This window comes from Silene latifolia, chromosome 11 (genome assembly GCF_048544455.1).
Source record: "Silene latifolia isolate original U9 population chromosome 11, ASM4854445v1, whole genome shotgun sequence".
NCBI lineage: Eukaryota > Viridiplantae > Streptophyta > Magnoliopsida > Caryophyllales > Caryophyllaceae > Silene > Silene latifolia.
In genome coordinates, this window is record NC_133536.1 from 13,888,011 (window position 1) to 13,914,525 (window position 26,515).

Below are 26,515 nucleotides of genomic sequence, written 5' to 3' on the forward strand. Positions count from 1 at the left end.
GGTACAATTAGGCTACAAACATTCGTGATTATCATGCTAATTCCGGCAATTAGCCATCTTGGGAGAACAAGGCGGGAGAAAACGCCTCTAATTCGCCTATTGACTCCCTCCCGGGCTGACAATAGGACACTAGACCTACCGACTCAACTCCCTCCCAGGCTCATGACTCGGAATCTCCTATACAATATTCTAAGACCCTAGGAATACGCGTCATTCCCAAGGTAGTCGATTAATGCTAGGAGTCATTAAGCATACGATAAATTCCCGGCCTTCCCAACCCTTTTCCCAAAGGTGAAGGTCAAACCGGTTCCCAAAGGCACTCTCTTTAGGTTCTCCCTCCCGAGTTCAACCCAAATAGGTCAAGAATGTAAATGGGTAGTCAACCTAGGACCTAACCAATTCCCATTGGTGGACAAGGGTCATCAATCAACCAAATTCCCAAAATACAACATTAACAAAATAATTCCAAAGGTAAACCACACCAATATCCCCTTAATGACCAATTTAAATGGAATCTATCATGTTAATCACTCATGTAAGAGTCCAATCGCACCCTAGCAAGGGTACTACTCACTAATCATGGCTATTTTGGCAAGACTACCAATAAAGGAGGCAACTTTAACAATAAACATGATGATTAATTGATTTCTACTACTAAACATGCATTTAGCAACAAAAAGATGATAACAAACTAATCAAACCTTAATCAAAAATGAAAGGGACGTGCTAAATCCCGCACATCATATTACTCAATCCCGCACAATTTTTCCCCTTATTCCTAATATACCCCTCCCATTTCTCACCCCAAACCAAAAAAAAAAAACAAGAGAGAGAATCAAAAGAGATTGAAAAAAAAAAAATACACAAACAGCCAAACGCAACCCTCCCTCAACACCCAACAGCCACCATCGGACAACCCCTCCTCTAGCCCTCTCCCTACGCCGACCACCATTCACCGCTCACAACCCAGCGCCGACCACACTCTACTGCGGCGACCACCCACTCCTCGCGCATAACAACCAGCGACAACATCACACAACATTCCGTCATGTTCAACAACGTTCCATCGCTGCCACATACTCGGTTGCCCACCGTGCATCCGACCACCTTACTCCGGCCAGTTCGAAAACCCCACAACCACCACTTCAAGAACATTACATCAATATTCCATCAATCCAAACCCTAATTGTAAAAAAAAATCGTGATTTTTTTTATAAAAAACATTATTTAAATCAATTAAAAGACGGGATTAATAAAATTATTGATAAAACGGAGAAATTATGTGTGGTATGTGTGAATTCCGATTCATAATTGTCTAATTTTTAATGAATTTGTTAGGTTTGTGAAAGAGAAGGGAGAGAGAACTCTTTTTTGGTTTTTTTATGATGAAGGCTAGTTACGGAATATTTTAGCAAAGTGTGTAGGATTTAGTAAAAGAGTGTGCGGGATTTAGCAATTGCGAAATGAAATTAGGCAAAAAGATGGAAACTTTGACTTCAAGCAAAACAAATATTCAAAAATAAAAGAAACCTAAACAAAGGAAAATGAAATTAACAACTAAGACAAGAGGAAATAAGAAGTGACAAAGGAAATATACCAACAATTATAAAGCAAAAAAGATGATTGGATTGAATAATTGAAAAAGATGAAGAACAATGTTCCAACTTCTTCCCCAAATATTTTCTGAACCAACTCACTTTTTAATCTAAAATCAAGTATGTAATTCCTTGGTTTTCTGAAAATAGGGTTGGGTATTTATACAAACACAAATTCTCATTGAAGACATGACATATTCGTCACTCTTGAGTGACGGATACCATTTTACCTCACAAAGTACCCGCTTTTTCTCTCTCTGCAACACTATTCATGTGCTCCCCTTTCTCCACTAACCCATTATGTTACCATTTGTACTCACAAAATATCCGCCACAAATGGTGACCCGTCACAAGGGAGACCAATTGTTATACAAAAGGGTCCATTAACGAAATTACAAAGGTCGAAAATCAAAGAAAAGCCCAAATGGCCTCTATCCGGCGTTGGGAACGCCGGCCGCCTCTTGGGAACGCCGGATAGAGGTCTGAACACCGGATGGAATCTCTAAACGCCCACGAGGCTAAATTTGAGCGCCGGATAAGGCTGGGAACACCGGCCTGAGGTCTGAACACCCATGGAAGTTGGGAGAATTTCAAGACGGTTCTCGATTTCCGCTTCGCTCCTAGCAAAAAGGTCTCGTCTCCATATCACCTCTCACTTTCTCCTAGAAAAGTGCGAAATAATATTATAATCACGCAAGGCCATCTACAAAATGAATAAATGCAAAGTCGACTATGGACTAGGCTAAATTAGCTAAAGAGTGTAACAAAATGAAGACAAAGTGAAGGGTTTAAGGCCAAAAATGTAGGGTGATAGCATAGTTATCAGAGTATAAATAAGAACTCTAGGTATAAAGGTTACTCCATTTCGTGATTCCTCCTGACGAGCTTGAGCACCAGCTACCTCAGAATCTAACTTGTTCAAAAACTGCTCACTGACATGTTTAGCTACAGAGATCATGTCACGGATTACGCTCGGATCCAGACCTGCCCCACCATGCTTGGTTAGACCACATATATGACCTTGCCGGTTTCCAGAGATGGAAATATCTGAACTCATTTGAGATTCTTCCTCTTACTGTATAGTGTTTTCCCACCTAAACAATCATCAAAATTGGCATTCAAATAGTGTAGGAGTCAAATGACAAATAATGAGCCTATTCAAATCCTTCGCCAAGTTTAAATTGTTCTCATTTGACTTTGGTCCTCAACCATTTGACCGACAACGATATAAACGACAAATATTGAGCTGATATGATTTTTTTGGAATGTCTTTGATCAACAGCGATATAATAGCCGACAAAGTTCATATTATTTGATCACCAAAGTCAAATAGCAATAATATAAAGTACGATAGAGGGGGGAATCTTTATACTAGAATGTTAAAAGGAAAAATTGAAACCTTTGACATGTAATTATGACAGGAACTGCCGAAGTGTTAAACTGTAGAAATTCTTCGTCGCTGACATCAATTTCTTGCCGATGAGCTGATCACTTGAAAAACTAGCTCAGGTCGTCAGTTTGAGAAACAGGGCAAATTCTCTTTTATAACATTAACCTTTTTATACCAAATCCCTACAACATGGCGAAATTAATAAAAAGCTTTTTCTCAGAATATAAGAGGTAAAGTGCGAGCAGATGAAATGCGAAAATCTGATAGGTGGTGGCAGAATCAAGTGCATCAGTAGATAAGTGAGTAATACCGTGATACCTGCACCATAAAGGCATCCAGCAAATTCCCATCACAACTGGTCACAAGGCAGTCTATATATAAATCCCAACAGGTATTTCCCTCCACAATACATAGAGATGAAAGATCAATTCCAGCCCCTGAAAAAACGAGTCGGAATCATTGCCATAAAATTAAATTCTAGGTTTCAGTCACGGTCAGTACCGGCTCTTACGGCCTAATCTCGCTAAATGTGGCTATTATCACCTCAAAATGCAGCCGCAACAATTTTCAAGAACTTTACACAACATTTGCATTTTGGTTTTGACCTTAATTTAAAAATAATTAATTTATTCACTGCAGTATGCTTAATCAACTATTTGTAATGATTATCTAACAAATATCTTTTGAAAGAAATTCATACCAGCTCCACTTTGTCCTGACGACAGTTCTTCACCTCCTTTGTCCTGTGGGCTGTGACATGTGCTAAGACTCGGTAACTGATGTCTGACAATTCTAAGTTATCCAAAGAGGGAATCGAATAAAGGAGGCTAAACCTTTACATGATCAGGTCAAGAAGAACTAGGTCTACCAAGTTCAGCCTGCATTTTGCGATAAATACATTAACAAGGGAATAAAAATTGAAGAGCTTCTATTTATTCAACTGTAACAAAGAGAAGTAACACTACCTTCACACTTGCAATTATTTCAGTTCCCCCTATCTTGATTCTAGCCGACCCGTTTGCCTATCATAGATTCAGTGACAAAACAAAGATCAGCTTGTACCCCAATTATATACAATAAGACTATTCTCTACCACATTCTCTCAATTCATGGACTATACCACCAGTTGTACCAGTTGTACGGTGTGGAATATGAGCTTTAACATCTTTTCTACATTAAGAAACGCTACTTGCGCCAATGTCACACTATTTTGGAGGTCACCCGGTATGAAATTCATCTCTCCTATAGATGTATCATCCTATATTTCTATCAAACATTTTAAAAAAACAGTCATATTATATCAATAAACAAATCCCCATTTTGAACTGATTTCTCCATTCTATCAAACATTTAGTTCAAATTTCCGAATTTTCAAATTGACGATAGTGTTGGGATAAGTTTCGCAGTTACAGCAGCATTGGATTCGGTACATCATATACTAATTAAAGTTCCCAACCTACCATGCATCCAAAAACTGAAAAGTTGAGGTCTCAGAATGAGGAAAAGACAGACTGACAAAAAAAAGAGTTGGTTACTCAAGGTCTCAGCTAATCAATATTACATCACTTTAGGAGTGGGATACGAGGATAGCGGTTTGAGAAACAGACCAATTTTGGAATTAAATATGGCCGAACTAATAAAAGGCTTTGTCTGACATAAAAAACTGAAATAAATCTGACAGAAGGTGGCAGAAATCAGTGCATCAGTAGAAAAGCAACACAAGGCAAACAAATGATTGTGACGGAGGGAAGGAGGACCAAAGAAAAGTAATATACGCTACCTTCACACTTGCTAACTTTCAGTTTGGTCGTACTCTTTCATTTTCTGAACCAAAAGCTAAACTTGAGACAGCTTTCACACACGATTAAAATAGAGGTTAAAATATAAAGATTGTGAGAGATCTTAAATTAAGACGATCATAAGGCTTAAGCAAGACCAAATCTATTCAAATATTTTGTAGCTGTATATCTTAAATTAAGACGATCATAAGGCTTAAGCCAGGTTTTTTTTTTTCCTTATTTCTAATAGGAATATTTATAATAGTTGGGCCTTAAGGTGTTGGTTGAGTTGGTTCATCTATCAATTTCTTCATATAATTTGTCTACCAAAGTCAAATACCAACTAATGTCACTTAACTTAAGATCTCATAAAATAATAATCGGATTCACGTAATAATGTACGGAGTATAAGATAGAGTGCACACTATTCTCTACCGCAAGGTAAGACGTGAGATGTGTTGGATGAGGGGCCAGTCCTCCCCATTCGGTTTTTGGCATCTTTCTTTGAGACTCTCGGAACACCATTCAGTGCAAAGCTCCTGGAGAGAGGTGAGTTTGGGCATCCATTTTGGCATGGATTTCAGTTTGGGACACTTATAAATGTAAAGCTCCTGGAGAGAAGTGCAGTACTGTAAGGTTATGCCATGACATCCCACCCAACTCATTTTGGCAATTCCTCCATCTCTTTCAATCCACTCAAATACAAGTATTGAAGGGTAACAGCAAGGTTATGCCATGACATCCCACCCAACTCCACTTTTGGACACTCATCTATACGCAACTTCTCCAAGGCAGAAAGATGCTCCAACCATCCTCCTATGCTCTTAAGTTGAAGGCATCTTCTGATGTAGAGGATTCGCAGGGAAGACAACAAACAAGACGGAAACTCATTCACTTCTCCCAAGCTCTCCAAGCTCTCATCTTCCACTATATCTAGCTCTACAAGAAACTGAGAGTACTCAATTGGCATTGATTTGAGCCACTCCAAGTTGCTGATTACCAGTTTACACGATTTGGGATGTGACGGCGGATGATGGCGAGGAGTGCTCCTCATACCACTCCAGAACAGTTTTCCCCTAGAGTTATATATTTTTAGATGTTCCAGTACCGGACATGAGCAAACAATATTTTTTCGCAATTTTCTATAGTCAGATAATTCAGCAGAGGAAAAGAGGGAGATGATACCCACTCTACATGTGCTTCTAGGCTGCTCCCACTGTCATTAAGATTGACCACGAGGGACCCTAAATCTGATCTACGCCACCACCCTTTTAACTTAGGCAACGTATCAATCTCAAGGAATTCAAGGCAGGGAAAGAAGGATGATCCTTCACCCAAGACAAGTGTCTCTGAGTCGGCCACATACTCCATATTCAACAATTTAGAAATTTTTAGCGTTTTAAGGTGGGGAAGTTTCCCAATCTGCCAAGGCAGATAGAGCAACTCACTGCAATCTTTGATCTTCAAAGTGACAAGATTAGGGAAATCAAACAACGCCGAGTTATCCCCTCTCCGTGGCCATTTCGGTATTGTCTCACCATGATACCCCGTCAACTTCAATTTTTTGACATCACGATGAGGCTGCATCTCCTCCAGCAGTGCTTGCTCAGACACCTTGCTTCCATACTCCTCTCCGTGTCTGAAGTTAATAACAACCTTATCTAGGTATTCCTTACTCCATAAGTAGCCTCCCCCGCCATGTTCTTCCTTCACAAATTTTGCATTCTTAAGTACTGCTATTTCAATACTCAAACTCCCTTTTAATTTATTCAGGTGGCATAGGTCTTTCAACCCATTAAAACATTGCTTTGAAGCTGAACTTGGTTGCACACCCACCACAAATTGGCATAGAGTTTGCAGATTGGTCAACATACCTATGCGTGTCGGCATACATGTCAGAGCATAACAGCCCCCTACATTTAAGGTGCTTAGATCAACTAGTTTGCTCACATCATCTGGCAATTGTTTTAAATGGTAGCAAGAACGTAAATTCAAAGTTTGTAGATTAACAAGCTTTGTTATTGATCTGGGAAGAACTTTTAGATTTCTATTAAATGAGAGGTCTAAACTCCTCAGATGCAACAATTGACCTATTGATTTTGGTAGACTTTTGGCCTCTGAATAACTCCAATCTAAAGACCTTAAGCATGTCCATTTCGGTATTGATTTACTTGCTAGTAGTTGAACCACTCTACTATTGTGGTCAAAATCCTTAATACAAAGGCACGTCACGAATTTGAGAGAGATTGAAGATACGTCTTTGCGTAAGAGTCGTCCACAAGACAGAGATGACGAACTCTTTTACCCACACTAGAAGTATCAAACCGGCTCAAAAATCTCTTCGCCCGCTACTTTTTCAGCAATATCATGCAAGAGATCATGAATCTTAAACGAATAAATCTCCCCAAATTCATCCTCGTATATATCTTGGAAAAAACACCTCTGAAGCAATATAAGAAAGTATTCTTCGCCCAAATTCTCGGAGTTAATGTAGCCTTGTGCCATCCAAAGTTGAATCAACATTTTCTTACTAATCCGCCAATCCTTGGGAAAGATAGCACAGTAGGCAAAACAAGTCCTCAAGGAAGGGTTAAGTTGATCGTAACTTAACTTCAATATGCGGGTCATCATAGCATCATTCCTCTCGCTAAGACAGTCTAAGCCTTTGTCGTGAAATGATAACCACTCAGACTTGGATTGACCACGCAAAAGACTTCCGACTACTCTAATAGCAAGCGGGACATTGGTACACTTTTTTACAATCTCTTTGCCAAGTTTAACCCATTCTTCATCTCTTTCTTCTCCTTGAAACGCCATCCTTTCGAACAAATGCCATGACTCCTGGTTCGACAATCCTTGCAACACATGCACTTGATCACTTTGAATCAAATGGGCAGTTTTTTTCGAGCGAGTAGTTACAATTATCCAACTCCCTCTTCCCCTATGTTCAAAAACCCTTTGAACTTCGCCATTGATCATAACTTTCACCCACACATCATCTAACACGAGCAAGTATTTTTGCCCTCCAAGTTGCCGCTTAACTTCATTATGTATGTCCTCCAAAGACATTTGATCACTACCGGATAATCCTTTCACCACCTTCGCTAAATGCGCTTTCAAGTCCAACTGTTGTTGATCCTGATCAGCAATGCAAGTCCACCTCTTCAGTGGGAATGCCTCAGTGATCCTAGGATCGTTAAACACAAGTTGGGCAAGAGCGGTTTTTCCCAAACCTCCCATCCCCACAATGGAAAGCAAAGAAACATTTGGGTGATCTACATTATGAGAACCCAACAACACACCTACAATTTTCTCCACATCTTCCTCCCTCCCGATGATTTGATCACATATAAAAGAAGAAGTCTCCTCCTTTGTAAATTTGATAGGCTTAAAGTCAACCTTAAAACTAAACTTATCACTCTTAGTGGCAATTTTGTTCAACTTGCCGTTAACCATTTTGACTTTACTTGATAGTCTATGAGTAAGAAGCTTAAATCGAAAAAAATAGGATATCACCTTGTTGCCTTTGAGTTGATTCTGCTTGGCAAGGGTAAGGAACTCATCTAACACATCATCGGCATTGTAAACAGCATCTTTGAGCTCTTGAATGTAATTCTTCTCCTGGCTGCTGAGCAAGTCCTGCTTGGCATCAGCATCCTCAAGAACAGCTCTGATGGTTTGGACAGTATTTTGGAGATCATCAAGCTGGGATTTGTAGTAAGAAATAGAGCACACTGAGTGCATCTGAAGCAAAGTTTGGATAGCACCAAGTATAACTTGAACTAAAGACAACGTATTTGACAGATCCATGATTGTGGGAAAGGAATGATCTCTCTGAGTTTTTGTTTTGTTTTTCTGTATGTTTGTAAATGCAAGATTTCATAACCACATACGCGTTTGTAAATTAGTTGACTTGGTAAAGACTTTTGTCATTGAAACGTCAATGCCAAGTAGGCCAGTAGGACTGGAGTTCGGTTAGATTATCAAATCGGCTCGTTTACACCCACAAGGAAGTACTCCGTAATTATCTACCTAGTATAAAAGCTAGGTTTTTTAAAGCTCTCTTATTCACCCCTCTGACAATATACAAGTGGCACTATTCCATTTCCAACCACTTGCCCTCCCACTTGCTTTATTGTGAGAGAAACACTATCCGTCTTCAGCTTGTGACGGATAGTGTCCGTGACAAGCAAGACGCATTGAAAAAAAAGGTGGGTAGCAATTCTCTTTATTCTAATGTTTTATACACTAGTTGTTGCTCCGCGCCCTACCGGGCGCGGTGCCCCAATTTGGCTAATCGTCTAGTGAACCTCATTAGTAGTCATCGAAATAAAAACGCAAATTGCCTTTCACCTGGTTAAAAACGTTTGTAGAACAGAGTAGCATAAAAGAAGACATCTATGTAAAGTACTTAAATACAGCTTGAGTATAATATAAATCAAAACGCCGCGGCCAATAAGTTTTTCTCTATAAAGTAAAGCACATAGTACAAATGGAAATACGGAGTATAAGACAAGATAACAATGCAAAAGTCGGACTATAACATGATATGCTTATTAAGCTGAGTAAAATGACCGGGTGCAACGTCCCAAATTGGTGAAATGCTAAGAGGAAATAAGTTGGAAGTATGGAAAAAGAAAGGAAAGTGGTCCTTCAGGTATTTAGAAATTGTGTACCGTGCATAGTAGTGATCACCTAACTGGCAAAAATGCCTAAAAATACAATGTTTGGTGCAAAATAATTATGTAATAATGGACGTAAAACTTCTGAATCATTCGAACCGAAACACAGATTCAAGCTCAATTATTGAAGACCTTGAAGAGCGGAATTATTCGTGCATGTGAAATATGCTCCATTTATGTTAAATGATCAACAAACTGTCAAGAAGCTTATAACCCCAAGGTTACGTTTGAGAAGGAGAATGAAAAGTCAAACATTTACATTGGTTTCATTTTTTCATACTATTCGTAAACACGGAATACAAATCACTCGTAACCCTATCTTTTCAATTGAAATTAGTATCACTTAAACAACAATACAAGACCTTACACCGATGACCGATAAACTATTAAACTTAATACCTTACAGTATAAGGAGCACAAGTGTAGGGTTCTATAGTCACTTTGCTTAAATCGTTGAAAGTTACAAGATACGTAATACATGTTGGTTGTGAGGTCTTGATCGAGTGTATCACATATCTAATATTAAAGGTCATTATCACACATTACAAGGCAGCGACTTCCGGATAGCAATCACGAACCTTCATTTTCAAGGACCGCCACACTTGTTTGCATCTTTGATGCCAGAAAGTTACTGCCCGTTGCTCATTCCGACCTGCATGACACAGTGGAAAGCTATAAGCCTGTTCATATTAGCTAGTGCGTATCTAAATTTGATGATATAACAAGGCCAAAACAAGGAAAACTATAACCACTCGTTAATCCCTAGGGAAACTTTTTCGTTTTAGAATTCACAAGTAAAAGATTTTACTAATATCAAGACTAACATTGAGAAACTTTTTTCGTTCTAGAATTCACGAGAAAATGACCTTTAGGGATATATGTATGATTTCTATGAGATATTATCAACCTATACAAGGTGATTTCTAATTATTCCTTTTTCATTTTTCAAGTCCCTTAATCATGAAAATTCCAGTAGAATCCTATATCAATCAATAGAGTAGTGTTTTTTGTAAGAACAATACCTCTTACAACATACTCAGACAAACTCCAATTATGAGCTAATACTTTTTCTATAGAAAAAAGTTTCATCAAAATTATGCGAGCATGAGAGGACAAGCTCTCTCTCATCTAAAACAATGTAATTCTAATCTATTTGTAAAAAAATATTCTGGGTCCTTAAACAGCATGCTTTTCACAACCCCAAGTGAAGCTAGAAATACAATCTTCCATTGAAAATTTTAATAATTTAACTATATTGTTGTGATTCGGACAGTGGTTTAAAGATAGGCTCACCAACATTTGCTACAACTTCTAGGCCAGAACGTGAATCTTGGTAATAAACAGATAGCCTAATTTTGTATAAGTGAGGTATGCTCATTACTTAGTAACAAGTATTCCTTAATAAACACATTTAATAATGGTAATAAGACTTATCATTACCTGTTTAATATCTGGTCATGCACACTCAGCTTTTTTGGTTAGACCATCCGCATTTCTCAAAGACTATATCGGCCAAACAGTGACATGCAATTATCTCGGGTTTGTTTGACCTGAAACATAAAATTTGCTCAAGTACTAACGAACATGATATTTTCACAATGCCCAAGGCAAAAGCAGTTCACATTAGAACAAAATTTACGCATCAAGATGAGGGAATAAAATGAGTGTAAAACTTACAAAATGAGAGATGTCAGCCATATTATATTCTCATGCGTTTTCTAAAATTTCTTTTTGAAGAACCCACCTTAAAACGTTCACATTAATTGGGTAACTTCGACTGAGACTCGCATCCGCAGCATTTTCATGTTCATCTTTCGGAAAAGAGGTGTCGAACACTCCTAAAAAATTAAGTAATTAATTACCAAGAGCATGACGAGTCAAAAACAATGTGAGTTGGACCAGGCTGAATGCAATTCATAAACAAGAACAAACGATTACGAGATACGCAACTAACAAGTCAAAATCACTGGGAAAATGAATCAAGTAGCAAATGACCAAACTCCCAACTGTTCCCCCTGTGGCAAGAGTTCAATATTATAAACTACGAAGTACTATGGCTACCTTGAGCAATAGGAAATGAAATTTCACCAAGTCACCAAAGACAACTTTTTCAGAGTATAACCAATGATTTTCAGATAATTAGATAATCATATAATACTCGTTGTATACTCTCTCTGTCCCGATCATTTGATTACCTATTCCGTTTTTGGGTGTCTCTTTCATTTGCCTACCTTTCAATATTCGGGTGGTTTTGTAAAAGTAATTTGCTCATCCAAGTAAACTATTGTCCACTTGTCATCCATTAGATACAACCGCAGATGGTCCCCTCCTATTTCCTCGGTTTTTGTGCCTAAATGTAAAGGTAAACAAATGGCCGGAACGAAGAGAGTACATATTTAGAGTCCGACTAAAAATAATAATTTTTCGAGAGCCAAATTGTGATCAGGAGACAAGCAACATATTATCAACAACTCCAAATATGTATACACTACTTCTTTCCTATATGCTACTCCAAGTTTGCGATTATCAACTAAATCCCATGTTCAACCAGTACAAGTCATAATTTTTGAGTTTAAAAAGGTTCATAACTTTCTTTGTTTTAGATATTCTCAACAAACCCAAGCAAGAGAACCATGCCACAACATCAATGCAATGAATCCATAAACCTATAACAATCTTCCAAAATTTCTGCACAATCTAATTCTCCATACCTCAAAAAGGAAGAAAAAAGTAAAAATAACCACTCTTGTCTAGTGAAGGGCTATTGCCCTCTTCTTGCATCATGAAAGTGAACCGCAATGAGTAAGCCCGATAATTTGGAAGATTCCTTATCACATCATTTGGGAAGGCAAAAATAATTAACACCACCGCCCAATTAAATCAAAATGAATCATTCAAAAGTCAATTGCCAAGAGAAATCAATACAAAAACAAATTAACAAGCACCACACTAAATCTGAAACCTCGGAAATCTGATCAAAAATCTCTAACTCCTACCCACGAAAACCTCCTAACATAGGTTAAAGACGCCATTCATTTAAACCCAAGCACCGCACTAAATCTAAAAAAACAACTCAAAAACTAAGAGAATGGCAACAATTAAGCAAACCCAATAATAACGATAAGTCTGCAACAAAAAAAAAAAAAAAAAAAACACCAGCCGTCACACACTACTTCCAGCAAACACTCGCAACCATCGTACCGTGTTTGTCGCTCCTACTCTAACCGTATGATACGCAGTCACGAAAAAAATCTGGGGTCCCGCGATCATTAGTACACAAAATTCTGACCCGGATTTATTTTTTCATGGGAAATTAAAATGAAGGACTGAGGAGGGGATAAAAACGAGGAAATGGAGAAGGTTATCTGGGGTAAAATGATATCCATAGTCGGCGGTATGAAAATTACTGTTGGTTTATCAAGGTCGGGGTACCAGTCAAAAAAATCGCTGCGACCATAAAGTCTAAGTGTAACAAAGATACCTAAAGCTTAATTTTGTTGTACACAAGCAATAGAAGAGAGTTCTTAGTGAAAGCAGAGAACTGAGAACACAATATAAAAGATAAAATGATTAAGCTTAGTGTAAGGGAAACAGTATGAGGTAGTATGGAACAGCCAAAAACAAAACATAAAGGTGATCATATTCAGAAAATAAGAATTTACAAAGAAGCCCAATTTTTATTTCTCCTTCCTCCCCAACAATCCCCATGTATGAGACAAGACCTAAGAAAAGTGTAAGCCACTATCTCTACGAATCAATCGTGAATCTCATGTTTACTACTATGATCAATTACCTGCACCTCGCATCCCTGCCAACCCTCCCTCAACTCAACAATCACACTCCCTGATTCCGCCACTTCACCAATGTCATTGTCACTTGTGCCACCAACTTATGTCGATGACGCCGTCTATTTTAAAGACTGATCAGGGGAAAAATACACCTGCTAGTTTTAGATATCCTAAAAAAAGCACCTGCTAATTTCAAATCTCGTAAAGGCGGATCATGAAAAAAAAAACAGAGAATTGTGATCATGCCAAGAAAATAAGAAACTGTCAAGAAACCTTATTTATATTTCTCCTTTCTCCCTAACAATCACCATATATAAGACATGTCTAAGCTACTATCTCCACGAATCACTTGCCAAGTTCAAGCTTGTTATTGTTATTCTCAGCTACAACACAACACCTCACAAGCACCAAAATGGCCCTCTTCAAAAGATAACCTTGTTGTTAATACCAACTGCGACAATAAGCTCACCTCATTAAAAAGCCAACTCTAAAATTCCATAACTCCTACCAGCTTTTTTCCTTATAAAAAAGGAAATGAGCCGCCCAACAAGCAACAATGCATCCCAACTTCTTACACACGTCTCCTTTATCCCTTTACTAAATTCAATATAGGGCTATATCACCACCATGAATACATGCTTTTACTCTCCGGTTGCGATGATGGAGCCTAAACTCAAAGGATATATATGTTCTCGCGTTGTATGACGCATAAGAAATAGCTTCTACGCCTCATTTAATAATTACAATTAATGAGCCACATAAATATTATAAGACCATTATACGCAAAACAATGATCTTAAAAAACATTGTTATTTGTGATCCTTGAGTTCAATGCTGGTAAATCAATTGAACACAAAACATAATCTAACCACATTAAAACAGAAAAGTCACATTTGGAACTTGGAAGTCAGGGCAGCTAGTCTTCTGGCCACCAATCATCATGGCCTTTTGTTAAAGATAAACTTGACTGAATATGTTTGGTCATTAAACACTAATTACACTCTCAATAGTCACTGTATTTATTGATTATACATAATGGTTGCATAAGGCTGATAAATGAGTCTACATTCAGGCAGCATATATTTTTGTTTAATTTTTAAGATCTTAATCTTAGAAATGCACTTCTTTAGAGTCCAGTTTATTATCACACAGACGAAATCTGGAAAAGAGAGAAAGGAATTTCTTACCATCCTAAAATACAGGAATGAGCTAATGACTACTCCTAATTCTACCACAAAGATCTAAACCAGAAAGATATTTACCGTACAATTCTATGAGACAGAGAATTATGTACTTTAAGACCTATTCTAACATTCCTACCATGTTTATTCACAAAATTAGGCCGTTGTTAACAATCGGGGCCTCCTAGCTGAGCCTATAAGTACAACAAACAATACGGAACACCTTCATTCACTATCATCTACTCAAATGTCGTCAAGTTTCAGAATACTCAAATTCCCACCTCCACTGAGAACAAAGGAAGTCCCCCGTCTTTGCTCACTAATTCTTATATACGACAGTCTCATCATAATCTATAGGTATTACGATAGACAAAACCTAATCATCGAAATTACGATAAAAAGCAAAAACAAGAAAATCAAATAACTATGGATATTCTCAAACTGAAAATAGCTCAAACATCGTAAACTATGGACAATCTAACTAATCAAACAATTTACCAAATCAACCAGTAATCATCATATTAAATTTAAAAATGAGAAAGGAGAAAAATGAAGATACCTAAGAGAAAATCTCCCACCAGTACCCTTGCAAAACCGACGCCTTTGGGAGAGAGGGTAGATCTGTACCTACAATGATGAAGATCAGGTCTAATCTCGAAAAAAAAAACAGATAAAATTAATTAAAGGAAGTTAAGATGAGAGAATGACTTGAGGAATGTTGAGACGGAGGTACTGAAGGGATTAGCTATGGAGTTTGTGGGTATGGTAGACAAGACGAGTGGCCAGGAGTGTTTCAAAGGTGACATCAACCGACCCCTATCGTCACCAATCACGCCACAATCACCCGGAACGTTCAGCAACGACTGCCACCAACGAGCATAAAACACCTTACAAAAACGATTTGCGACAATTAGGCCTAACAATCCAGCCCTCAACCCTAATTCAAAAACCCTAAAATAAAATAAAAATCCCACACAGTTGCACATTCGAAATACCTAAAGTATCGTAAAAAAAAAACTAAAAAACTAATTCAGAATGCGATCAAAAGAAGCAGCGACAACTGACCACAAAATAGGCAACAACAAAGGACGATAACAACTAACACAGAATACGGCCAATAAGAGCAGCAGTAACTAACCGCAAAATAAGTAACAAAGGGGCACTGGAGAAGGCAGGAGAGACAAGGAGTAGATGAGAGTGAGACCAAGAAGATTAATTAGTTAGGCGGCATGCAAATACGCACGCAGAGTGAAACCTGCAAATGGTAACTAAGCCAAATCAATGAACCAATAATAACTTTGTACCATCAGAGTAGAATTAATTATAACTTTAAGACTATTATAATACGTGATCAAGTATAGGAAGAGGAGGAAGGCGCTATGTACACACAAAAGGCCCACAATAAACGGTATACCATTAATGCAATTACCTGAACTATCGAGCCATCAGCAATCTTCGCCCCATACACACACACCATACAGAACATCTACAAGCTTGATCAAGCAAACCAAACCATTAAACCACAGACATCCAAATTAGAATATCGTCTCTGCCCCAAACAAAGAACACTAAATTCTGGAAAGGCAAATACCGAAATGCAAGAAACCCAATATAACACAAAACGCGAAAATGCTTTGAAAGGTATAAAAACACAGCAGAGATAAGTAAATTGGCTGGTGTTAGACGACAATCTAATTATCACCCTCACCAACGACAACCTCTTGCCTACGTCCATTACACACACCATGATATTTGAAAGCCACTTCTGATAAAGAACACCCAAAAAATACTATGTTAAAATAGCAAACACCCGCACGCTCAACAACTGCAACTCATAGGCAAGAGAAAAGCCGGATTATATAGAACAATTTAGGAGGGAAGGGGGGTTAATCTTTTGGAAATTGATTGGCACACCACATAAACATGCAATATTCTAAACACAACTTCAATACCTATCATAAATGCCGAGATTATTAACTATTAGCATTCAGACACACTCAAATGCAACACCTGCAAATTTCCAGAGCCAATCCATGGCCATCACATAATTCATAGTCACTCAATCCATGTTCCAACAACCTCACATGTATCGTCAACTAAACAAAGGCTTCACTAAACTGTTGGGGCTAAATTATGTCGCTAAAGTATAATATACGCGAGAGTCCGGTCACCAAGGTATAATATAAGCGAGAGGATTCCGGTTGTATGATCTCAAGACCTACCATATTGATCCTAACAGCGGATTAATTGCCTCTAGCTCTAAATAAAACTCGCCGATATTTGAAAGCCACCTCTAATAAGACTCGATGATGCTGAGATTATAAACCATTATCATCAAGAGACACCCAACCGCAACACCTACAACTTTCAGACCCAATCCATAACAATCACATAATTCATAGTCACTCAATCCACGTTCCAATAACCTCACATGTACCTCCAGCTAAGCAAAGGGCACACTAAAACGCGAGTGCTAAATTGTGTCACCAAAGTATAATATAGGCGAGAGGTTTCGGTCGTATGATATAAAGACCGACCTTAATATTCCCAACAACGGATTACTTGCCTCTATCTCTAATAACACTCGTCGATATTTGACAACCACCTTTAATAAGCCCCGTTGATGTTGGTATAATAATCTGTTGCCACCAATAAACACCCAAAAGTTTCCACACCCAATATATAACCATCACATAATTCATAGTCACTCAATCCCCGTTCCAACGGCCTCACGTACCGTCAACTAAACGCACGCTAACTCAGTTAAAAGAAATACACCAACTCAATGAAAAGACGACAGTGTAGTGAACAAAAGACTGAGAAACCAATAGTACAACTCACATAGAACGAAGCTTCCATAATCTTTCAACAATAACAATAACAGTAATACCCAATAAATACAGTACACATTGCAGGAAAATAGTCGGACCCGTGATAATAAGTTCCCAAAGGAAAAAATGTACCGATAACCATTTTTTATAGATATTGAAAACAAACTTGTACAAGGTAAACAAGTGTAGCAATACTCTACTTTCTAAAACTGTATACAATATGATTTGCACAGGACAATGAAGCTCAGCAAAATAAATCGAAAGTCACTTAAAAACGCAAGAAAAATATGCTAAAGAACAAACCAAACATGAAATGGCCACCACCAAAAGCACAAAATTCAACATGGTACTTGAATGGCCACAAGGGGAAAAAAAAGGAGGAAAGGATAAATCAGAGCACTCACCACAACCCAACAAGAAAAATTGGGATTATCATCTCAAATCAGGGACCGCGATAACATTGAACTGATGTAAAATATAAACAAAGCATTAAAATAGTAACAACCCAATTATTAAGAAAAAAAATCACACCAAGAGCATGATATACCTATTATGTAAACAGAGAGGAAAATGAAGAACTGAAGATCAACGTCATCTTGTAATACCTGATAATCAAACAGATATTCGCAAAAAGAAGTAAAAATCATGAATATTATGATTAGTGTAAGAGTAACCCTACAAATAAACCCAGAAAATTGCACTGATGTAAAGATTGATGAAGGTAGTTGACAATTCACCTTTTTGAGTGAAATAATATAGAAGATGGAAATTGTTGATCGGATTATTCACGAGGGAATACAAGCCCATATATACATAAGATTACAAAGGTATTTACGGAAACAAAAAATACTAAGCCTAATTATATGCAATCACAATATGAATAGAATATTTACACCAAGGATATGCACCGACTATTTGATATGCAACGGCTGTATTGTGATCTTGTGATCGGTCTATTAAGAGAGATGAGATGATAAACAACAGATGATGGGAATTTAAGAAGATGAACCTGCGATTGTTGCGCGGCGGAGCGAGAGGAGGTGTTTTGAAGGTGAAGTAGGTTTGTATAAATTGAGCAGCTAGATGGAAAGGCAGAAATGTAGAATGAAAGGGTGAAAGGATGAAAGGCTGAGAATAAAATACGGTAAAGTTAGAAGGGAGGGTGAGGATTGATAGGGAGACATCAAGGGTGGAGAATGAAAGGCTACTATTCATTGCTACAGTACTTGAAGTCCTCTCTTTTTAAAGAGTAAGGATAAGGAAAGGATTCAATTTGATTTTGTCCATCAATTTTGAAATCAATTTGGGAATATGATTGAAACTAGGGTATATGATTACAGATACTTAATAATGATCAAAAGGATATAAGATTATAAGGTACTCCGTATCAGTTAAAGACATGACTATGACTATACCAGTACCACAATCACAAGATGAGAGAAATAAATACGACAAAACAATAAAATTAGATAAGGGTAAAAGAATTACCACAGTAATTAAAATCTTGACTTGATCTTAGTTGGATTTACTTCTTCTCTACTAATGAATATTTTTGCTGCTCTTTCCTTCTTGAGTTCTTGTCTCCCTGCGTTTTAATTTGTTTTTTTTGGGTGTGAACCATCATCTGGTTTATTTGTTTTTTGGGCGTGAATCATTTGGTTTAGTCCGTATTCGAGTGTATGAGTAAATTTCCATCTCCATTCCTCCTTATTCAAACTTACTCCTGAGTTTGCGTTTATCTTTGATTAAGTTACCAACTTGTTTAGACGGTCTTATACAAACTTATTATAAAACAAGTTAGTTATTGAAACTATTTACTCAATCTTATTCTATATAACATTTCCTATCTAAGGGTAACACGAGAATTAAGGAAACCCGAATTAAATAAGCTAAAGTATTGTGGCGGGTGAGTTAATTGGAAATAGAGAAGGTATTATTGTGGGTGAGACGATTAAAATCTATATCAATCATCAATCAATACTATATATTAATTCCAGAAACCAAGGGACTTCAATGTAATTAAAGGAAGTTATACAAATTAATTATACTATATAGTTTTAAATCACTAGCATCGTGTGATGGATCCGATTAAGGGATCCCAATGCAAATATTATATAATTTGGGTTAAAATTAAATTATATAGAAGCTTGGTAATTTTCTTAAATATGGTCAATTTCCTTAAAATAAAATAATTGATTAAGATGGTCAATTTCCTTAAAATAAGTACAAAAATATAATATAAGTAAGTTATAAATAATTCAAGTTAGATTCCATAATATATAATATTGCACGATTCTTTCGATTTGATTTAATGCATATATATAATATATATTTATATAAATATATAATCCTCTTAAAATTGCATGTCTAAGTAGTAAAAGTAATTTCGTCAGTAAAGAAAGGAATTGTAGTAACATTGGATATAGTTATATGATAGTAATCACTCATTTGAATAGTAAAAGTAACAATATTATCAGCGAGATTAGTGAAAGTGGTAGAAACAACGGGAGTAGTGAAATAATCAATATTATTGCGGCAATAGTAAAAGTAACAATTATTACGGCCGGAGTAGTGAAATTATCAATATTAACGCAGGCAAAGAGTAGGACAAGAATAATAACTATGGCGGGAGTAGTGAAAGTAACAATGATTACGGGCAAGTAGTGAAATGTTATTACTATTGTTTCATTAATAAGAGTAAAATATTAATAACGGGAGTAGTGAATTTGTCTCAAAATTTATTTAATCGTAATTTTAGGATATGCCATAGAAAAATATATTAATGATAAATTTGTGGGTTATGCAACTTTAAGAATTTTATTTAATGAAAAAAAAAACTTGATGGTGAGTAAAGGTAGCCCGGGCGAAGCCGGGCACCAATACTAGTACTATATATTAATTCCAGAAACCAAGGGACTTCAATGTAATTAAAGAAAGTTATACAAATTAATTATACTATATAGTTTTAAATCAATAGCACCGTGTGATGGACCCAATTAAGGGATCTCAATGCAAATATTATATAGTTTGAGTTAAAATTAAAATATATAGAAGCTTGATAATTTTCCTAAACATGATCAATTTCCTTAAAATAAAAAATAAGTAATTAAGATGGTCAATTTCCTTAAAATAAAATAATTAATTAAGATGGTCAATTTCAAGGTACTAAAAGAAAGAAGATGTCTGATAATTTTCCTAAATATTTATAGAAGACTAGAAAATGTCAATTTCCTTAAAATAAAATAATTAATTAGTATAAACATGCACACTTATGACTTATGGTATTAATTATTATCATCATAAAATTATATACTCCCTCCTATTCGCAATAAATCTCCTCTTTCATTTTGACACAAAAATTAAGGAAACACACTATCCCACCATATAAATAAATTTGGACCACACAAATACACTACTCCACCATATAATTAAATTTTGGATCACACAACATTTACCAAAAAAAGAAATGGGGAAGTAATTGTGAATAGACGGAAAAGGAAATAGGGAAGTTTATATTGAATAGGAGGGATTATTAAATTTAAAATCTATGCAATTTTATAAAACTTTATAGTTTATTAAATGTATAGAGATGTTAATTATTTAACATACAAAAATATAATAAGTAGGTTATAAATAATTCAAGTTAGATTCCATAATATATAATATTGCATAATCCGTTCGATATGATTTAATGCATATATGTAATATATTTATATAAATATATAATCCTCTTAAAATTGCATGCCTAAGTAGTAAAAGTAATTTCGTCAGTAAAGAAAAGAATTGTAGTAACATTGGATATAGTTATATGATAGTAATGAATAGTAAAAGTAACAATATTATCAACGAGATTAGTGATAATGGTAGAAATAACAACGGGAATAGTGAAATAATCAATATTAATGCGCCAATAGTGAAAGTAAAAATAATTACGGCGGGAGTAGTGAAATTATCAATATTAATGCGCCAGTAGTGACAGTAACAATAATTACGGCGGGAGTAGTGAAAGTAACAATGATTACGGGCAAGTAGTGAAATGTTATTACTATTGTTTCATTAATAAGCGTAAAATATTAATAGCGGGAGTAGTGAATTTGTCTCAAAATTTATTTCAACGTAATTTTAGGATATGTTATAAAAAATATATTAACGATAAATTTATGGATTATGCAACTTTAAGTAATTTTATTTAACGAAAAAAAATTAATGGTAAGTAGAGGTAGCCCGGGCGAAGCCGGGCATCAATACTAGTATATATATAAAAGAGAGTTTTTTCGAGCGATCTGAGAGCGTCCACATCATCAAAAATCAATTTAGGAAAGTATAATTTTTTAATGTAAAAAATAAAGTGGAGAATCTTTTAATTATTATAATATGTATATTTCCTAAATTATATTCAAGTGATATTTCCAATTTTTATATCAACCTTTTACATTTCATTTGGCAAAAAAATATCGTTAAAAAAATTATGAAAATAATATAATTAGCTTTGTGGTAAAAAATGCTATCATTAGAGTATAGATTTCATATTCTTTGCACATATTAAAGATGGTGTACTTCGTAATATGTAAAATTGTGTACTTTTTAGTATGTTTTGTCCCACATCTATATATATATATATATAAAAGAGAGTTTTTTCGAGCGATCTGAGAGCATCCACATCATCAAAAATCAATTTAGGAAAGTATAATTTTTAATGTAAAAAATTAAGTAGAAAATCTTTTAATTATTATAATATGTATATTTCCTAAATTATATTCAAGTAATATTTACAATTTTTATATCAAACTTTTACATTTCATTTGACAAAAAAATATCGTTAAAAAAATTATGAAAATAATATAATAGCTTTGTGTTAAAAAATACTATCATTAGAGTATAAATTTCATATTATTTGCACATGTTAAAGATGGTGTACTTCTTAATACGTAAAATTGTATAATTTTTAGTATGTTTTGTCCCACATTGTAAAATAAGTAGATATGAATATACTACATATAAATAGTAGAATTGTCCCACATCGAAAGATTAGTATAAGGTGATGTAATCCTATGATTATAAATAGGATACATATTTGGAACTTATGTATCCACCAAAATTTGTTGAGTCTCATAAATATTGTTTTAAAGAGCTCTTAAGATTTTCTATCGTTATTTACGATATGATATAAAAATAAAGTGGAAATCGTTGGGAATTACTCGGGAAAGAGTTAAGAATATGAACAAGAAAATCAAAAAATAACTAAAGGTTGAACAAGAAAATCAAAAAATAAAAGGTTTTACTAATGGTAGTCTCCTGACACAATACAAAACTAAAAATTTTACTAATGGTTGTCTTCTGAATGCAGTAATAAAGTTTTAATGAGTCATTATATGTACGATGTAGAGATCCATATCTAATGATCGAGACTAAGTGGTTTTTACCTTCAAAGAAAAATAATATGCATGCAATAGTGGTTTTTTAAGAAGAGACATGTATTTATTGGTATGTTATATCTTTCACATTGAAAAATAATGTAGGCATTATGAACATACTACGTCTATCTTTGAAACTTAGGTATTAATCCAAAAATTTTTTTTGATATAAAAGATATAGACTTTTTAGTATGTTATATGTCTTACATTGAAAAATAATGTAGGTGTTGTGAATATATTATGTATAAATAATAGAAATGTCCCATATATATACATTTTCTATATTATATTAAAGTGATGTTTATTATTTTGATATAAAAACTTTATATTTCATTTGAAAAAAAATATCGTATGAAAATTATATAATTAGATTGTGACAAAAAAATGCTATCATTAGAGTGTATATTGTATTGTATTGTATTTTCTCATTATTAAATCGGGTTGATCTCAAAGTAGGTACAAAAAAAATGGTGTACTTAGTAGTTAGTATGTTATTTGTCCTACATTGAAAAGTAACGTAAGTGTGGTGAATATACTATGTATAAATATTAAAATTGTCCCACGTCGGAAGATCATCGTAAGGCAGGGTGATCTTATGATTATAAATAGAAGTCATAACCCAAAATCTTTTGATTCCCTTAAGTATTGTCAGAGATAACTCTTAAAAGAGTTTATATTACTGTTTCTACAATAATGATTTCTAACCTAAGTTAATGTTTGGAAAATCTTTTAGTTATTATAATATATACTATGTATTTCTTATTTTATATTCAAGTGATGTTTCTAATTTTCATATAAAAACTTTTAAATTTCATTTGACAAAATAATGTCGATAAAAAAATTATGAAAATAATATTATTAGATTCATGGTAAGAAATGCTATCATTAGAGTATATATAGATTTCATATAATTTGCACATATTAAAGATGGTGTACTTCATAGTATGTTATATCTCCCACATTGAAAAATAATATAGGTGTGATAAATATACTACATATAAAAAATAGAATTTTCCCACATCAAAATATAGCATAAGGTGAGTGATTCCATGAGCATCCTTGGAACTTACGCATCAACCCAAAATCTTTTGAGTCGCTTAAGTATTGTCTTGGGAAGCTCTTAAAAGTTTATATCATTATATTTTCTACCTGTAGAATTTATATGTCCCATATTGAAAAATAATGTAGGTGTGGTAAATCCGTAAATATACAATGTTTAAATAATATAATTAGAATTGTGTTAAAAAATATTCTATCATTAGAGTATAGGTTCTTATCATTTGCACATATTTTAATTATGATAAAAAAAATAGAAAATAAACGTCAATGGTAGCATGTGTAATCTATCAAAGTTCAAGGTTACCATGAGAAATTTCCAATATTATAATGATATAGTTAATTAAATTTGCATTTAAAAGAGAGATATCCGTACCAATAAAACAATAAAGAGGGTATTATTTTTTAATTGTTATTTTATTACCACGCCATCAAACTTAACGTCCATTTAACAGCCTTTACATTAGAGGGTACCATGGGCAAAAAAATGGAACCTCAAGGGTACAATGGGCAGATTTTTAAAAGTAGGGGTAACATGGAAAATCTAACAAAACTAAGGGGTACTACGGGAAATTTCCGTATCTCAATTATTTTAATTTTTTTTTGAAGAAAAACAACGTACAAATATTAATGGAAAGTACTTGATCATATTATTAAATTTAAATATAAATATTAGATATAATGAGTAGCAATTGTCTGTATTCGGTATTCGAGATCTGGTTGGATGTCGAACTAAGTGCAAAAAAGATGGTGTAATTCTGATTATGTTATTTGTCCCACATTGAAAAATAATGCAGGTTTGATAAATATACGTATAAATATTAGAATTATCCCACATCAGAAAAAAAATCCAATTTTTGTGAATATATTACTTATAAATAGTAGAATTGTCCCACATCGAAAGATTAATATAAGGTAGAGTGATTATATAATTATAAATAAGAGTTAACCCACGTATATATTAATCTTTTTTTTTTTGAAAGAGATATTTTAATAATATGTAAACAAATCATTAGACATATAATGTAAACATTAAACGCTTATAACATTTTTTTTTTTTGCATTATAAATAAGTTAATTACCCCGTTGCAACGCACGGGCATTCAAACTAGTTGGAAAATAACGTAGGTGCGATTAATATGCTACATATAAATAGTAGAATTGTCCCACATCGAAAGATTAGTACAAGGTGATGTGATCCTATGATTATAAATAGGAGGCATATTTGGAACTTATGATCCACCCAAAAAAAATTTGAGTCTCATAAATATTGTTTTAAAGAGCTCTTAAGATTTTCAATCATTATCTACGATATGATATAAAAAATAAAGTGGAAATCGTTGGGAACTACCCGGGAAAGAGTTAAGAACATGAGCAAGAAAATCAAAAAATACAAAACTAAAGGTTTTACTAATAGTAGTCTCCTGACAGAGTACAAAACTAAAGAAATAATGTTGGTAAAAAAATTATGAAAATAATATTATTAGATTCATGGTAAGAAATGCTATCATTAGAGTATGTATAGATTTCATATAATTTGCACATATTAAAGATGGTGTATTTCATAGTATGTTATATGTCTCACATTGAAAAATAATATAAGTGTGACAAATATACTACATATAAAAAATAGAATTTTTCCACATCGAAATATAACATAAGGTGGGTGATTCCATGATTATAAATAAGAGGCATCCTGGGAACTTAGGCATCAACCCAAAATCATTTGAGTATCTTAAGTACTGTCTTGGAGTGCTCTTAAAAGTTTATATCATTATATTTTCTACCTATCACATTTAAAAAATAATGTAGGTGTGGTAAATATACTACGTTTAAATAATATAATTAGAATTGTGTTAAAAAAATTTCTATCATTAGAGTATAGGTTCATATCATTTGCACATTTTTATTATGATAAAAAAAATAGAAAACAAATGTATGAATATTAATAGATAATATGGTATTTACTTATTATTAAATCGGGTTGGATGTCGAATTAGGTTCCAAAAATATGGTGTACTTTTAAATATGTTATTCGTCTCACATTGAAAAAGAATGTAGGTGTGATAAATATATACTACGTATAAATAGTTGAATTGTTCCACATCAGAATATTATCATAAGCTGAGGTGATCCCATGATTATAAATAGGATTTATCCTTGGAACTTAGGTATCACCCCAAATATATTAATCTCTCAAAGTATACTTATTATATAAGAGACTTTAAACATAATCTTGAATTCAATGTTAAATTTTTAAAGTTGTAACATTTTTTTCAGGTGGGAGAAAGAGCGATAAAATAGTCAGTATTATAACAGAAATTTTTCATGATACCCTCGAATTTTGGTAGGTTACACATAATACCCCTAATTTTAAGTTTCTACATAATACCCTTGTGTTTACTTTATTTTCATAACGCTATTACTCATATGAGTAATTAGATGAGTAATTGAGCATGCCATGCTATTTGTGTTTTGTTATTTAGGTATTAAATGTTAGTTTATTAAATAAAATATGGATTTAGGAATTAGATAATGAAGTGTTTGTGTAATAGATAACAAAAGAAAAAGGCGTCCCCAAGTCATAAGAGTAATGGGCTTATGACGGAAGTTGTCAAATGGTATTCTGAGAAAGAAAAAGGTGAACACAAGGGTACCATTTGTAGAAACTTAAAATTATGGGTACCATGTGTAATCTATCAAAGTAAAAAGTTACCATGAGAAATTTCTAATATTATAATGATATAATTAATTAAATTTTCATTTAAAAGAGAGATATTCGTACCAATAAAACAATAAA

General features: G+C 34.4%; 1 protein-coding gene and 1 long non-coding RNA gene across 7 annotated transcripts; both read right to left on the reverse strand.

Annotated features, from left to right (window-relative positions):
• Window positions 1-1,623: 1,623 nt before the first annotated feature.
• LOC141611114 (uncharacterized) lies at window positions 1,624-8,653 on the reverse strand. Of its 3 annotated transcripts, none has more exons than XR_012528512.1 (7): window positions 5,199-6,982; window positions 3,951-4,007; window positions 3,819-3,863; window positions 3,686-3,735; window positions 3,296-3,422; window positions 2,995-3,167; window positions 1,625-2,689 (listed from the first exon to the last, which is right to left on the reverse strand). XR_012528512.1 is itself a non-coding variant. In XM_074429557.1 (7 exons), the coding sequence occupies exons 1-3, from the start codon at window positions 8,571-8,573 to the stop codon at window positions 3,834-3,836; spliced, it is 381 nt and encodes a 126-aa protein (XP_074285658.1). In that variant the 5' UTR covers window positions 8,574-8,653; the 3' UTR covers window positions 1,625-2,689; window positions 2,995-3,167; window positions 3,296-3,422; window positions 3,686-3,735; window positions 3,819-3,833. The 3 variants fall into 3 exon arrangements, 1 of the variants encoding a protein (XP_074285658.1); XM_074429557.1 differs by lacking the exon at window positions 5,199-6,982 and adding an exon at window positions 8,280-8,653; XR_012528513.1 differs by having other exon boundaries at window positions 1,624-2,689; window positions 3,686-3,863; window positions 5,189-6,982.
• Window positions 8,654-9,746: 1,093 nt separating this feature from the next.
• LOC141611106 (uncharacterized) lies at window positions 9,747-18,418 on the reverse strand. 4 transcript variants are annotated; one of them, XR_012528509.1, is made up of 10 exons: window positions 18,255-18,418; window positions 17,793-17,850; window positions 17,650-17,710; window positions 15,844-15,907; window positions 15,553-15,669; window positions 15,123-15,277; window positions 14,974-15,041; window positions 11,190-11,283; window positions 10,886-10,995; window positions 9,747-10,097 (listed from the first exon to the last, which is right to left on the reverse strand). It is a non-coding gene; the product is annotated as an uncharacterized LOC141611106 (long non-coding RNA). The 4 variants fall into 4 exon arrangements; XR_012528508.1 differs by having other exon boundaries at window positions 15,123-15,301; window positions 15,553-15,682; XR_012528507.1 differs by having other exon boundaries at window positions 14,974-15,035; window positions 15,123-15,301; window positions 18,255-18,414.
• Window positions 18,419-26,515: the final 8,097 nt, after the last annotated feature.